Raw genomic sequence first — 14,392 nt, 5'->3', positions numbered from 1 at the left:
ATCATTAGGGGGCTGTTTGATGGGGCCGCCTGCTCAGGGGCTGGGAACAATGAACTCATTCAGACCGGGGAAGGCTGCAGCCAGGCCCCTGCTCCCAAGCCAGCCAGCCAGGGCCTGGCCAACTCACTACCCTAATGAATTCCAACTGGATCCGCTCCCCGCCCGCCCCCATTTACCGGCACCTTTGCTCCCCCTTCCCGGCCCTTCCCCACGGCAGGGCCCTGGCACCACCGCCGGGCGCTGCCTTAATGAATTCAGCTGTTTGTGTGTCCCCCAGCATGGGAAAGCGCGGCCCCGTCCCCCCTGGGGCAGTGTATATATACAACGCCATTCGCCCCGGGACCCATTGTTCCCCTGTCATCTCCGGAGCACGCAGCGGTGGAGACAAGGCGCGAGGGGGGGCACCCCTGCACCGACCCAGCTCCCAGTGCAGTGGCCAGGCAGGCAGAGGGGACGAGCCGGCCCGGAACCCGTGCAGGATTTCCACCCGCCACGCCATGCTGCTGCCACTGCTCTGCCTCCTGCAGCTGGCAGCTGGCGCCCCCCTGGGCAAGGAGCTGCACCAGATGCCGGCCAGCGTCCTGCAAGGTCAGTGCCGGGTGCCAGCCGGTCGCCAGGCAAGGGGCTGCCGGGGGCTTTCCTTCCGCGCCTGGTGCAGGGAGGAGGAGGGGAAGCGGGGAACCAGGATTCCTGGGTCCTGTTCCTGGCTCTGGGAAGGGAGTAGGGTCTAGTGGTTAGAGCAGAGCAGCTGGGAGCCAGGACTCCTGGGTCATGTATTCCCAGCTTGGCCTCCTGCTCACCTGGGATGCTGGGCAAACCCCTTCGCCTTCGGTGCACCAGCTGCCCCACGGGTGTGACTGGGCTGAGCCGCTCTCCGCCTCCCCGTGGCTGCGTGTTCATTGGAATGGCGCCGGCATCCCAGCCTGGTGGGTTTCTTCATGGCTGCCCTGGGTGTCAGTCAAGGGCCCGTCAGGCCCATGGGGGGCCCTGCAAGGAGGAGGGGCCGAGGGGGCCAACCCCACCCTGCATGCACCTGTTGGCATTTGCAGAGTAATCAAAAGTAGTGAGTCCAGCGTGGGCTCACCCCTGAGCCTGAGCCACTGCAGCCAAACCCGCCTCCAATTCCCAGGTGATGGGAAGGGCCGAGCCCTCCCTGGGAGCCTTGGACTGGGGCCGTGCTCTGAGGTAGTTCCTGGCAACCTGAGTGCAACTGCAAAAGGCAGTGGAATGTCACCTCCCATGCAGCCCCCCCAATGCAAGAACATACTCAGTGCTACCCCCCCCAAAGCAAACACCTCACATGCAACCCCCAAAGCAAACACCTCACATGCAACCCCCCAATGCAAGTACATACTCAGTGCAACCCCCCAGTGCAAACACCTTGCATGCAACCCCCAATGCAAATAGCTCGCATGCAGTCTCTGTAACGCAAGCACATACTCAGTGCAACCCCCCAAAGCAAACACCTCACATGCAACCCCCCTAATGCAAGTACATACTCAGTGCAACCCCCTGAATGCAAACACCTCACATGCAACCCCCCGAATGCAAACACCTCACATGCAACTCCCCAATGCAAGTACATACTCAGTGCAACCCCCCGAATGCAAACACCTCACATGCAACCCCCCTAATGCAAGTACATACTCAGTGCAACCCCCCCTAATGCAAGAACATACTCAGTGCAACCCCCCGAATGCAAACACCTCACATGCAACTCCCCAATGCAAGTACATACTCAGTGCACCCCCCAATGCAAGCACATAGTGCAACCCCTCAGTGAAAACAGCTCTCATGCAACCCCCCAATCCAACCACACACACATAATGCAAACCCTCTCCCTCTGCAAATATCCTCCATGCAAACACCTCCCGTGCACCCCTCCCTCCCATGCGAACACATGCATGCCCCCCTCGGCCCAATCCCCAAGGCAACCCCCCAGGAAAAGAACCCCCCAATACAACCCCTCCTGAAAATAATCCCCAGCGCAAACACATTCCACCCTCAATGCAACCCCCCACTGCCCCAGCGCAAACACATCAACCCCAGCTGGAGAGGCAGGGTGCCTTCCCTGCAGTGAGCCTGGTTGCTACGCGCCGTGAGCAGTGCCCAGCACATGCCCACATTGTGGCATGAAGCCCTGACAAGCCCATTGCAGTTTGGAGGGGTGGGGTGCCCAGCCAGGCTGAACCGGGTCCCCCCAGAGTCTGCCAGTTAGCAGCCTGGCCCCTGGAAGCAGCTGGCCTGAAATCCAGGCACTGGTCCCTGCTGCAGGGAAGCTCCCTGTGTGTCCAACCCGTAACACGCAGTGCACACGGGGAGCCAGGACTTGGGGTCCTGTTTGCCACTATGCTACCTACTCACCTGGGACAGCGAGCGCTCCCCTCCCTGCTGTGCGTGCCAGCTGGCCCCAGTGGCAGAGCGTGGTTCCCAGCACAGGACTCCCGGGGCAGCGTTGCACGTGTGCGCTGTGAGGCTGACGCAGCAGGGGAAAGACTTGTCTTGCCGGTCTTTGCCGCCTGGAAGGCATGTGGGTCCACACACCGCTCCTGCGTGGCTCGCCAGCTGTACTGCCAGAGTGCTGGTTGTAGCAGGGGCTCCCATTTCCCACTGGCCCTCACGGTCAGACATGGGATGGGATCCCATCCCACAGGGGCAGCCTCCACAGCCTCCTGCACCCCAAAGGGCGAGAGACAGGCCCTACGGGAGGAGGGAGCCAGCCCCAGGCAGAGGGACCCCCATGCACAGGGCTGGATCAGGGCAGCAGAGCTCCCCTGCCCAGGAGAGACAGAGGCAGGCAGGAGAACCCAGCCCAGCCCCAGATCTCCCCAGCTGCTGGGGCCTGGCTTGTCCCACTTGGTCTGGCCTGAGTCACAGTCACATAGAGGCCCAATGGGGAGAAGTGGGGTGGAACTGCGCTCTGGGATCCCCCTGTCTGGAGGGCATGGCCAAGGTGCAGCATAAGTAAGAGCAGCCCCAAGGGGCAGCAAAGGGGCTCGGAGCCGCACGCCAAGCGGGAGGGACTGGCAGTCAGGGTTGCGGACTAGGGCTAACCGGGCTCCTCTGTCTCTGCAGCTCTGTCCAGCCGGGGGACGCTGGTCCTGGAAGCCGCCCTGAAGAGCGCCCTGGTGGCCCTGGAGGGGGCGCTGGCTGAGCACGAGCGGCAGCTGCGGGAGTGTGGGGCGTGCGTGCCCTGCCTCTTTGGGGACTGCGGCAACCGGAGCAGGGAGTGTGCCGGTGAGTGCCAACCCCCCACCCGCCTGCCCAGCCCCACACACCCGCAGCACACGCTGGCTGGGGGCTCCATAGCTTGTCCGGGGGTCACTGACAGCCCCGTGGCAGGGAGCTCGTTGGTGCGGCATCTGGGGGGACCTGCAGGAGCAGCAGTGGCTCTGCCATTGCCTGCAGCCTTTTCGCTCCGGCGAGCAGCCCTAGAATAACAGACCAGCTGAGGCAGCCTCCCAGCTGTCTTGGTAACACCAGGTGCGGGAGCTAGAGGGGCTAACCTGTGTGGGCAGCACCATCCCCCACAGTCAGCCCTAAACCTTGCACTCCTGAGAGACCCTACAATAACAAACCCCATATGTGCGCAACACAGCTCTCCCGGGAGACCCTACAATAACAAACCCCATATGTGCGCAACACAGCTCTCCCGGGAGTCCCTACAATAACAAACCCCGTATGTGCGCAACACAGCTCTCCCGGGAGACCCTACAATAACAAACCCCATATGTGCGCAACACAGCTCTCCCGGGAGACCCTACAATAACAAACCCCATATCTGCGCAACACAGCTCTCCCAGGAGACCCTACAATAACAAACCCCGTATGTGCGCAACACAGCTCTCCTGAGAGACCCTACAATAACAAACCCCATATGTGCGCAACACAGCTCTCCCGGGAGTCCCTACAATAACAAACCCCGTATGTGCGCAACACAGCTCTCCCGGGAGTCCCTACAATAACAAACCCCATATGTGCGCAACACAGCTCTCCCGGGAGTCCCTACAATAACAAACCCCGTATGTGCGCAACACAGCTCTCCCGGGAGTCCCTACAATAACAAACCCCGTATGTGCGCAACACAGCTCTCCCGGGAGACCCTACAATAACAAACCCCATATGTGCGCAACACAGCTCTCCCAGGGTATGTCTACACTACCCCGCTAGTTCGAACTAGCGGGGTAATGTATGCATACCGCACTTGCTAATGAAGCCCGGGATTTGAATTTCCCGGGCTTCATTAGCATAAGCGGGGAGCCGCCATTTTTAAATCCCCGCTGCTTCGAACCCCGTGTAGCGCGGCTACACGGGGCTCGAACTAGGTAGTTCGGACTAGGGTCCTATTCCGAACTACCGGTACTCCTCGTGAAACGAGGTGTACCGGTAGTTCGGAATAGGCACCCTAGTCCGAACTACCTAGTTCGAGCCCCGTGTAGCCGCGCTACACGGGGTTCGAAGCAGCGGGGATTTAAAAATGGCGGCTCCCCGCTTATGCTAATGAAGCCCGGGAAATTCAAATCCCGGGCTTCATTAGCAAGTGCGGTATGCATACATTACCCTCCTAGTTCGAACTAGGAGGGTAGTGTAGACATACCCCCAGGAGTCCCTACAATAACAAACCCCATATGTGCGCAACACAGCTCTCCCAGGAGACCCTACAATAACAAACCCCATATGTGCGCAACACAGCTCTCCCAGGCGACCCTACAATAACAAACCCCGTATGTGCACAACACAGCTCTCCTGAGAGACCCCATGATAACCAAGCTGTGCATGCGCAGCCCAGCTCGCTGGAGAGACCCTACACTAACAAACAAGGGCCCGTCCAATGGGTATTCAGACTGCACAATGGGAGAGGCACTGGAGGGAGGGGGCAAGGGGAAGGAAGGAAATCCAGCCGCGTGGTGCCCAGCTGACTGCACAGCTCCGTGGGCAGAGAGTGGGCTCTGCTTTCACCTGTCTCCTCTCTCCCCAGCCGCGGAGGCACCTCTGGCTCCCCTGCCCAGCTGCCAAGCGGTCCTGGAAGCACAGGCCGCCCCGGAGCCGGCCGAGAGGAACTGGGCCCTGAGCCAGGCGTGTGCCCCCTACCGGCGCCTGTGTCCCGCCGACAACCTGAGCCCCGACGCCTGCGTGCGGCTGATGGCCGGGCGCTGCCAGCTGCGCCTGCAGGAGTGCAGTAGGTGCCAGCCCAGATCGGGGGCTTGCCGGCTGCAGGAGGCCGCTGAGCGGAGTTCACCAGGCGGGGGGAACTGTTTCCCTCATTTAATGGCCAAGCGGCTCCAGGCCCAGCCTTCCCCCCCACGGTCCCCTCACAGCAGGGGCTGGAGGGGAGTCACCCACTGGGGCCTAGCCCACCCCTGCACAGCACAGGCAGCCCCAAGAGCTGGTGCTGAACACGGCTTGGCTCCTCTGGCCGGCTGCGCCAGCCGCCACCCTCAGCTACAGCCTCACGGCCCTCTCCACACCACATGATTTCATATACCTCTATCATATCCCCCCCCCCAGTCTCCTCTTTTCTAAACTGAAAAGTCCCAGTCGCTTTAGCCTCTCCTCATATGGGACCCGTTCCAAACCCCTAATCCTTTTAGTTGCCCTTTTCTGAACCCTTTCCAAGGCCAAAATATCTTTTTTGAGGTGAGGAGACCACATCTGTACACAGTATTCAAGATGTGGGCGTACCATAGTTTTATACAGGGGCAGTAAGATATTCTGGGTCTTATTTTCTATCCCTTTCTTAATTCCTAGCAGAGTGAATACAATCCCCACTGTGCCACAACCCGACAATAACCTGTGGGGAAACCAGGCCTGGGTGCCCACTGCTCTGCCTTGCAGCTGATGGTGCCAGGGCAAACACTCCCCCATCCCCGCCCCCAGACGGGACAGAGCAAGGGAGCCGCTGGGTCCCAGGCTGTCAGCTCCTCCCCCAGTGGATGACCCCAGCCAACTGAGCAGCTGGGTTCCACTGGTGGGAGACCCTATAATAAACAAACCACGGTGGGCACCCCTAATGCTCCAAGGAGACCCTCTGATAATACACCAGTGTGTGGAACCCCAGCATTCCCAGGAGACCCCAAACCAGCGTGGGCCACCCCATGCTCTCAGGAGACCCTACAATAATAAACCCCAAATGGCAGGGAATCCCATGTAGGAGGCTGATTTCCACTGGAGGATGGAGGGAGCCCAGCCAGGGGAGGTGGGGAGTCCAGGAGGCTCGTCACATGGGAGGAACGTGAACCCTTCTCGCCCCCCTGCAGGGCTGCAGAGCGACAGGGACGATCTCAACAGCCTCGCAGACCAGCCAGCGCCGGGTGAGTGTGAAGCTGTTTGAGGGGTGGGGTGAGGGGCACATCCCACCCCGGGTGTGCAGTGGGGCAGAGGTGGGGGCTGGGCATTGCCTTGCAGCCAGGCAGGGAGGTCCCCTCTCTGTCTGCACGGGCAGCATTAGCAGCTGGCAGGGCTGCCCCAGGACTGCGTGCTCCCCGGCCCACCCTCACCTGCAGACACCCTGCAGGGCACCCCGGGTGTGCGCCCCCTGCAGTACGTTCCTGGAACACACACGCACGTGACAGCTCCATGAAGACAGACCATTCCACTCCCACTCCCAGCCCCATACTGGTCCCAGCCACGCCGAGCCCTGTTAAAGGAACAGGCGCTCCAGCCGGGGGCTGCAGGCTGGGGAGCGGGGGGGACACCGGCAAAGCTGTGGAGAGCCTCACGCCTCCTCCCGTCTGACCACTTCTCTCTTTTCCTCTCCAGGCACTTGCGGCCAGGGGCTGGCGGTGCCCAATGCCACAGCGGCCAAGGGCAAGATCGTGGGGGGCAGCGTGGCCCCGCGGGGCGCCTGGCCCTGGCTGGTCTCGGTGCGGCTGGCTGGGGAGCTGATGTGCGGCGGGGTGCTGGTGGGGGACGCCTGGGTCCTCACGGCAGCGCACTGCTTCGCCGGGTACGGCTGGGGCCAACTCGGGGGAGCGTGGGCAGCGACGGGGCCCAGCAGCCTGGCAGCACAGAGGGAGGATCTCCCATGGGAGCACTGAGTGCCGCTGGCTGGGGCAGAGATGGGCTGGCTGCCCCAACAACAGGGCAGCCCCCCCCCCATGCCACCCTGCTCAGTCCTGGCCCTGCCACGCCCTGCTGGGGCCAGATCCTCTGTGCAGATAGGAGGGGGGCCTGGCTCTCCCAGCTCACCCCCTGCTCTGCTCCCCTGCAGGAACCGCAATGAGCTGGCCTGGACGGTGGTGGTGGCAGACTACGATCTCGCCAAGCGGGATGAGGGCGAACAGGTCCTGCCCGTTAACCGCATCATCACCCACCCCAAGGTAAGAGGCGCCTCCAGGCTGCCCCCTACCGGACCTCCCACCCCCAGCACTCCGAGCACCCCCCTGCTGCCCCACCCGACCCCTGCTCCTCTCCCCCACAGTTCAACCCCAAGACCTTCCACGGCGACGTGGCACTGCTGGAGCTGGCCCACCCAGTGGCTCCTTCCGCGTGGCTGAGCCCGGTGTGCCTGCCCGAGGGCCCCCAGGAGCCTGGCCCAGGGACGCCCTGCTACATCGCCGGCTGGGGCTCCCTCTACCAAGGTAGGTGGGGGGCAGGGCTGCCCAGCAATCCCCAACGCCCCTGACGAGTGGGTCCCTTCTCGGGGCTGTGCGGGTTGGTCCGGGCACTTTTCCTGCCGGAGCAGCATCCCCTGCAGGCCAGTGGGCCCCAGCTACTCAGGCATCTCCCCGAGCCCAGCATGGAGCACGCAGGATCTCAGTTAACCCAGCAGCCAGGCTGGCTGCCCTCATGCCCCCCGGCAGAGCCCCCATTGGGCTGCAGACGGGCCAGTGATGGCACCTATCTGTCTGGCCAGCGTGGCTCGGGCCCCAGGTGGGGGGGCTGCCTGTGACTCGCTCTTGGCCCTGGCAGAGGGGCCGTCGGCCGAGGTGGTGATGGAGGCGCGAGTGCCCCTGCTGAGCCAGGATGCCTGCCGCAGCGCACTGGGCAAGGACCTGCTCACCAACGCCATGTTCTGTGCTGGTTACTTGGCTGGTGGCATCGATTCCTGCCAGGTAATGGCTGGGAGAGCGGGAGGGGGGGGAAGAGGGAGTGCCCCCCCATGGGATCATGGGCAGCTGCCACGGAGCAGCCAGTGCCTGGCCAGCAGTGACGCTGCAGTCACTGGAGGGCAGAGCCACTGCCCTGGCACACAGCAACCTGGAATCCCCAGGCACAGCCTAGTAGCAGTGCCAGGCATGGGTGGGGGGAGGGGGAGCCAGCAGGGAGCTCCCTGCATCCTGATCATTGAGAAGCAACCTGGCGTGGTAGAAAGCTGGGGGTGGACTGCACGTAAGTCAAGGGGCGGCTGGGACCCAGGGCTCCAGGGTCCTATCGCCAGCTCAGCTGCTGAGGGGGGCCTGCCCATCTCTGTGACTCAGTTTACTCTCTAACCCTCTTCAGCATATTCATAAATGATCCAGAGAAAGGGGTAAACAGCGAGGTGGCAACATTTGCCGATGATACTAAATTGCTCAAGATAGTTCAGTCCAAAACAGACCGTGAAGAGCTTCAAAAGGATCTGACAAAACTAGGAGACTGGGCGACGAAACGGGAAATGAATTTTAATGTTGATAAATGCAAAATAATGCACATGGGAAAAACATAATCCCAACCATACGTACGAAATGATGGGGACGAAATTAGCTATTACCACTTGAGAGAGAGATTTTTGGAGTCATTGTGGATAGTTCTCTGAAAATACCCACTCAATGTGCAGCAGCAGTCCAAAAAGCAAACCGCATGTTGGGAATCATTAAAAAGGGGACAGAGAATAAGACAGAGAACATGTGATTGCCTCTAATAAATCTATGGTATGCCCACATCTTGAATATTGCGTATCCACCTCATCTCAAAAAAGACAGCTTTGGAGAAAGTTCAGAAAGGATAACAAAAAGTAGGGGCTTGGAATGGGTCCCACGTGAAGAGAGATTAAGACTGGGACTTTTTTGTTTAGAAAAGAGCAGACTAAGGGGGGATATGATAGAGGCCTATAAAATCATGAGTGGTGTGAAAAAAATGAATAAGGAAAAGTTATTTACTTGTTCCCATAACATAAGAACTAGGGGTCACCAAATGAAATCAATGGGTAAGGTTTAAAACAAACAAAAGAAAGTCGTTCTTCACACAACCTGTGGAACTCCTTGCCAGAGGAGGTTGTGAAGGCCAGGATTTTAACAGGGTTCAAAAAAGAGCTAGATAGATTCACGGAGATTAGGTCCGTCAGTGGCTATTAGCCAGGATGGGTAGGAACGGTGTCCCTAGCCTCTGTTTGTCAGAAGCTGGGAACGGAGGATAGAAAAGGGATCACTTGATTCCCTGTTGGGTTCACTCCCTCTGGGGCGCCTGGCATTGGCCACTGTTGGCAGACAGGACACTGGGTCGGATGGAGCTTTGGTCTCACCCAGTCTGGCAGTTTTTATATTCTCTGCCCAAAGGGGTCAATGGCAAGATGGGCCAGTTGGAGGGTGGCTTCCTAGGCCACATTCTTCCGGGGGGACCTTAGAGCTGGCCCCTGCTTTGTGCCAAACTGGGGCTGCTTCCCCTGCAGGGAGATTCCGGCGGGCCCCTGACGTGCCGGGAGCCCGGCTCGCTGCAGTCCGTGCTGTACGGCATCACGTCCTGGGGGGACGGCTGCGGGGAGCAGGGCAAGCCAGGCGTGTACACCCGCGTGACGGCCTTCGCCGACTGGATCCGCCACCAGATGGACCGTGAGTGCCTCGGCTGTCTTGGCAGCAGGGGCCGTGGAGGGCACGGGCCAGGGCAGAGCGGCATGAACCTCGGGGCCGTGGGCTGGGAGTCGGGCACGGACCAGGCATTGGCGGGCTGGGACCAGGCACTGGATCAGCCAGGGTGAAAGGGGGCCCGGATGGCGGCACCGGGGGAGGAACTGAGCCAATAGGAGTCAGGCTTTGTTGGGGGATGGCTGGGACAGCACCTGTGCTGTGGTCCTTTTCCCATCCCTCACACCGCGCCCCCGGCCCTCCCAGGATCGCCCGCCAGCCGAGAGCCCACCTGCCTTGAGCTGCTGGCCGCGTCCCAGCTGCCCGGCGAGCGCCAGCGGGCAGAGCTCGCCAGCCTGTGCTCCTTCTACGGCCAGTCGTGCGCCCCGCCCCTGGGCCAGGCTGCCTGCGCCCGCGTCGCCGAGGAGACCTGCAGGGTGGAGAGGCAGAGATGCGGTGAGTGGCGCGGCCCTGGGGGGCCCGGGACACACGGTGAGCTCTTGGCGTGAGCTGGGGGCTCTGACCCTGAGCACGCTTTGGGCCTCGGGCTTATGCCTGTGTGCAGAGCCCCCCTCTGCTCCCCCCCAGCAGACGGGGCTGCCTGAGGGAAAGACCGGGGGGAGCAGAGCAGGGTGGGGGTCTGCTCCGGGAGTGAGGTTGAGGTCCTTGGGGCTGGGCCTGCCTGCCCCTCGAGCTAACGGAGGAGGGAAGGGGGGAAAGCTGATAACATGCTGGAGGGGCCGAGCAAGGGCCCAGGGCCCGCCAGGCCCAGGCCGCTGAGCTAAAGGCACATGGGCCTTGCTGAGTCAGGGCCGTGCCAGCTGCCATGTGGCGCTGACTCTGGGGGCACTGGCCAGCATCCTGTCCCCCTCCCCTCCGGTCCCAGAGCTGCGCTCCTACGCCCAGACGCTGCTGGATTTCCTGCGCCGCGCCGAGGACTTCTTCCGAAACCAGGTGGACTTCACCTTCTTCACCCACACCCTGCCCCGCTTCATGGAGCAGCTCTACGGGCACCTCTTCCCCGCCCGGGCACGCCGGGCCACGGCAGGTACCCACCTCCCAGATCTGCCACCCCCACCTCCCCTGCTCCTCTGGACCTCCCACCTGCGCCTTCCCCACCCGAGCCATGCCTGGGACCCCCATCCCGCCAGATATCCAATCCCCCACCTCAACCATGCCAGGGACCCCACATCCCGCCAGATATCCAATCCCCCACCTCAACCATGCCAGGGACCCCACATCCCGCCAGATATCCAATCCCCCACCTCAACCATGCCAGGGACCCCACATCCTGCCAGGTCTCCCATCCTCCATCTCAGCCATGCCTGGGACCCCCATCCCGCCAGATGTCCAGTCCCCCACCTCAACCATGCCAGGGACCCCACATCCTGCCAGGTCTCCCATCCCCCATCTCAGCCATGCCTGGGACCCCCACCTCCCTACCCAGGACACAGCAAAGGCCCCCCCCAGTCCCTCACCTCCCCCACTATGGCCATGTCAGGGACTCCCAACTGGGACCACCCATACCCCACCCATACCCCACCTCCCCATCCCTGGATCCCCACATCCCAGCTCTGTGCCCGCACAGGGACATAGGGGGACCCACTCACATTCCTGGGAGAACCCAGTTCCCCCCTCCACACTTAGCATGGGCTCCCCAATTCCCCCGGCTACAGCCTGGCACCTGCCGTCCCTCCTCAGCACTGCGTGGGGTAGAGTTCTTCCAGGAGCCGGCTGCCTCCCTTAGACTATGTCTACACTCACGTCTTCTTCCACGAGAAATATGCAAATGAGGCTAAGCGTGGAATATCACCAAGCCTCATTTGCATACCTAACGAGCCTCCATTTTTGTAGAAGAGGCTTTTGCGCCAGAAGGAGCTGACTACACTGCCCCTTCTTGCACAAGAGGGGTTTTCTTGCGTAAGAAGGGGCAGTGTAGACAGCTCCTTCTGGCGCAAGAGCCTCTTCTGCAAAAATGGAGGCTCATTAGGGATGCAAATGAGGCTCAGCGATATTCCACGCTTAACCTCATTTGCATATTTCTCATGCAAGAAGCTGCAAGTGTAGACCTAGCCTTAGTGTCCAGCCGCCTGTACAGGGGCTGTCAGCCCTGGGCTGGGTCTGCACCAGGGAACCGGGCCAGCTCCTTGGCACATGCCCACTGCAGCCCCCCACCCTGCCCCACATGCTCCCCAGCTCCCTACTGCCAGGACTGAGTCTTGTATCATCCCCCCAGGGCAGGCAGGCGAGGGGCAAGCGAGCCCTGAGGAGCTGCAAAGCAGAGGGCTCCTGAGCGCCCCCAGCAGGTAAAGACAGAGAGGTGAGGGACTGGGGGAGGCAGGAGGGTGGGGCCAGCTGTGGGGCAGGGCTTGGGGGCTGGGAGGGATGGGGACAGGCCGTGGGGCACATCCCCCCCCAGCCCAATGTCCCCAACTGCTTGGACACACTCTGAGCCAGGGTCCAGACAGCCATGGGCACGGGGCTCTGTGGGGCCGGCGTTTGGGGGTAGAACTGGGGCGAAAGGAGGTAACAGAGGGTCTGGCCAGGGGCTGCTGGGACCCTCTCCCAATGCTCTGCTGCTACCTGCCTCTCACCCTACCCCTCCTCGCAGGGCCCCGTCCCCACCCTTCACGGGGCTGTTCCAGGCCGTGGGCCCCACGCTGGAGGACTGGGTGCAGGAGCTGAGCGCCGTGGCTGGGGGGGACATGGCCCCCCCAGCTCCTGCACTGACTGCCGGGCAGCTCCAGGGGGGGGAGCAGCACTTCCTGCAGGTAAGGGGGCTCTGATCGGGGTGGGGGACCCCCTGCCCTCCCAAAGAGGGCAGCACTGCAGCCTCTGAGCACCTGGCCCTGCTGGCTCACAGCTGAACCCCAATCCTTCTGGTCCCCACTGGCCTAGTCCAGGAGCAAGAGCAGCTGGAAACTCTGTCTGACTCCAGCACCCCTCCCCTTACGCTCCTTCAGCTTACCCCTCCCGCCCTGATCTCAACTCAGACCCCCACCCACCCACCCCACAGCCCCTTCCTGACCCCATCATCCCCCTGCCTCATCTGGCCCCAGCACAAACCCTGCCCTTCCACCTCTCTGGGCCCTCCTCCCAGCAGGTGCTAGCATGCCTGCGGCTGCCCCCCATTCCCAGCTGGGCCCACTAACGCCCTGGCTACGTCTACACTGGCACCCTTTTCCGGAAATGCTTAAAACGGAACAGTTTTCCGTTATAAGTATTTCCGGAAAAAGCACGTCTACATTGGCAGGGTGCTTTTCTGGAAAAGCCCTTTTTCCGGAAAAGTGTCCGTGGCCAATGTAGACGCGCTTTTCCGGAAAAAAGCCCCGATCGTCATTTTCGCAATCGGGGCTTTTTTGCGGAAAAGACTATTGTGCTGTCTACACTGGCCCTTTTCCAGAACAGTTTTTCCGGAAAAGGACTTTTGCCCGAACGGGAGCAGCATAGTTTTTCCGGAAAAGCACTGACAATTTTACAGTAGATCGTCAGTGCTTTTCCGGAAAAGCAAGTGGCCAGTGTAGACAGCTGGCAAGTTATTCCGGAAAAGCAGCTGCTTTTCCGGAATAAGTGGCCTAGTGTAGACACAGCCCCCGTGTCTCTCCGGTGCAGCAGGCTGAGGGGGCAGCGGGGGAGCTGAAGGGGCCCGGCTGGGCCTTTCTCCAGAGGCTGCAGGCTGAGCTGGACACCCCAGGAGCAGGGCCACGGCCAGGAGCTGCCTCCGCGCTGAACCGTGAGTGCTTGCGGAGGAAGGAGCTGGGTCACATCATGGGGCGCATGCCCCAGCTAATCCCAGCTCCGTGGGTCTGCGGGCCTGCCACGGCACGGCCTAGCCCGGGTCCGTCTGCGGGCCTGCCACGGCACGGCCTAGCCCGGGTCCGTCTGCGGGCCTGCCACGGCACGGCCTAGCCCGGGTCCGTCTGCGGGCCTGCCACGGCACGGCCTTGCCCGGGTCCGTCTGCGGGCCTGCCACGGCACGGCCTAGCCCGGGTCCGTCTGCGGGCCTGCCACGGCACGGCCTTGCCCGGGTCCGTCTGCGGGCCTGCCACGGCACGGCCTTGCCCGGGTCCGTCTGCGGGCCTGCCACGGCACGGCCTTGCCCGGGTCCGTCTGCGGGCCTGCCACGGCACGGCCTTGCCCGGGTCCGTCTGCGGGCCTGCCACGGCACGGCCTAGCCCGGGTCCGTCTGCGGGCCTGCCACGGCACGGCCTTGCCCGGGTCCGTCTGCGGGCCTGCCACGGCACGGCCTTGCCCGGGTCCGTCTGCGGGCCTGCCACGGCACGGCCTTGCCCGGGTCCGTCTGCGGGCCTGCCACGGCACGGCCTTGCCCGGGTCCGTCTGCGGGCCTGCCACGGCACGGCCTTGCCCGGGTCCGTCTGCGGGCCTGCCACGGCACGGCCTTGCCCGGGTCCGTCTGCGGGCCTGCCACGGCACGGCCTTGCCCGGGTCCGTCTGCGGGCCTGCCACGGCACGGCCTTGCCCGGGTCCGTCTGCGGGCCTGCCACGGCACGGCCTTGCCCGGGTCCGTCTGCGGGCCTGCCACGGCACGGCCTTGCCCGGGTCCGTCTGCGGGCCTGCCACGGCACGGCCTTGCCTCTTGCCACACTGAGCAGTCTCGGGCACTCCGGGGC

At 62.4% G+C, this 14,392-nt stretch overlaps 1 protein-coding gene across 2 annotated transcripts in view; it reads left to right on the top strand.

Annotated features, from left to right (window-relative positions):
* Nucleotides 1–274: 274 nt before the first annotated feature.
* The window catches only part of LOC102450766 (uncharacterized), a 33,732-nt gene continuing 19,614 nt past the window's right edge, over nt 275–14,392 (top strand). Inside the window, exons 1-14 of one of the 2 annotated variants that reach the window (XM_075938145.1) lie at nt 275–588; nt 3,076–3,237; nt 4,979–5,179; nt 6,258–6,311; nt 6,760–6,946; nt 7,211–7,319; nt 7,421–7,580; nt 7,912–8,054; nt 9,590–9,749; nt 10,029–10,217; nt 10,648–10,809; nt 11,998–12,067; nt 12,373–12,532; nt 13,374–13,494. In XM_075938145.1, the coding sequence (XP_075794260.1) occupies nt 279–588; nt 3,076–3,237; nt 4,979–5,179; nt 6,258–6,311; nt 6,760–6,946; nt 7,211–7,319; nt 7,421–7,580; nt 7,912–8,054; nt 9,590–9,749; nt 10,029–10,217; nt 10,648–10,809; nt 11,998–12,067; nt 12,373–12,532; nt 13,374–13,494 (2,188 nt within the window). In that variant the 5' untranslated portion in view covers nt 275–278. The remainder of the gene's footprint in view (nt 589–3,075; nt 3,238–4,978; nt 5,180–6,257; nt 6,312–6,759; nt 6,947–7,210; nt 7,320–7,420; nt 7,581–7,911; nt 8,055–9,589; nt 9,750–10,028; nt 10,218–10,647; nt 10,810–11,997; nt 12,068–12,372; nt 12,533–13,373; nt 13,495–14,392) is intronic. The other variant, XM_075938146.1, reaches the window with a different exon arrangement.

This window comes from Pelodiscus sinensis, chromosome 10 (genome assembly GCF_049634645.1).
Source record: "Pelodiscus sinensis isolate JC-2024 chromosome 10, ASM4963464v1, whole genome shotgun sequence".
In the NCBI taxonomy this organism is placed as follows: Eukaryota; Metazoa; Chordata; order Testudines; family Trionychidae; genus Pelodiscus; species Pelodiscus sinensis.
Note: the sequence above shows the minus strand (reverse complement) of the source record. Positions and strands in the feature narration are given on the sequence as shown.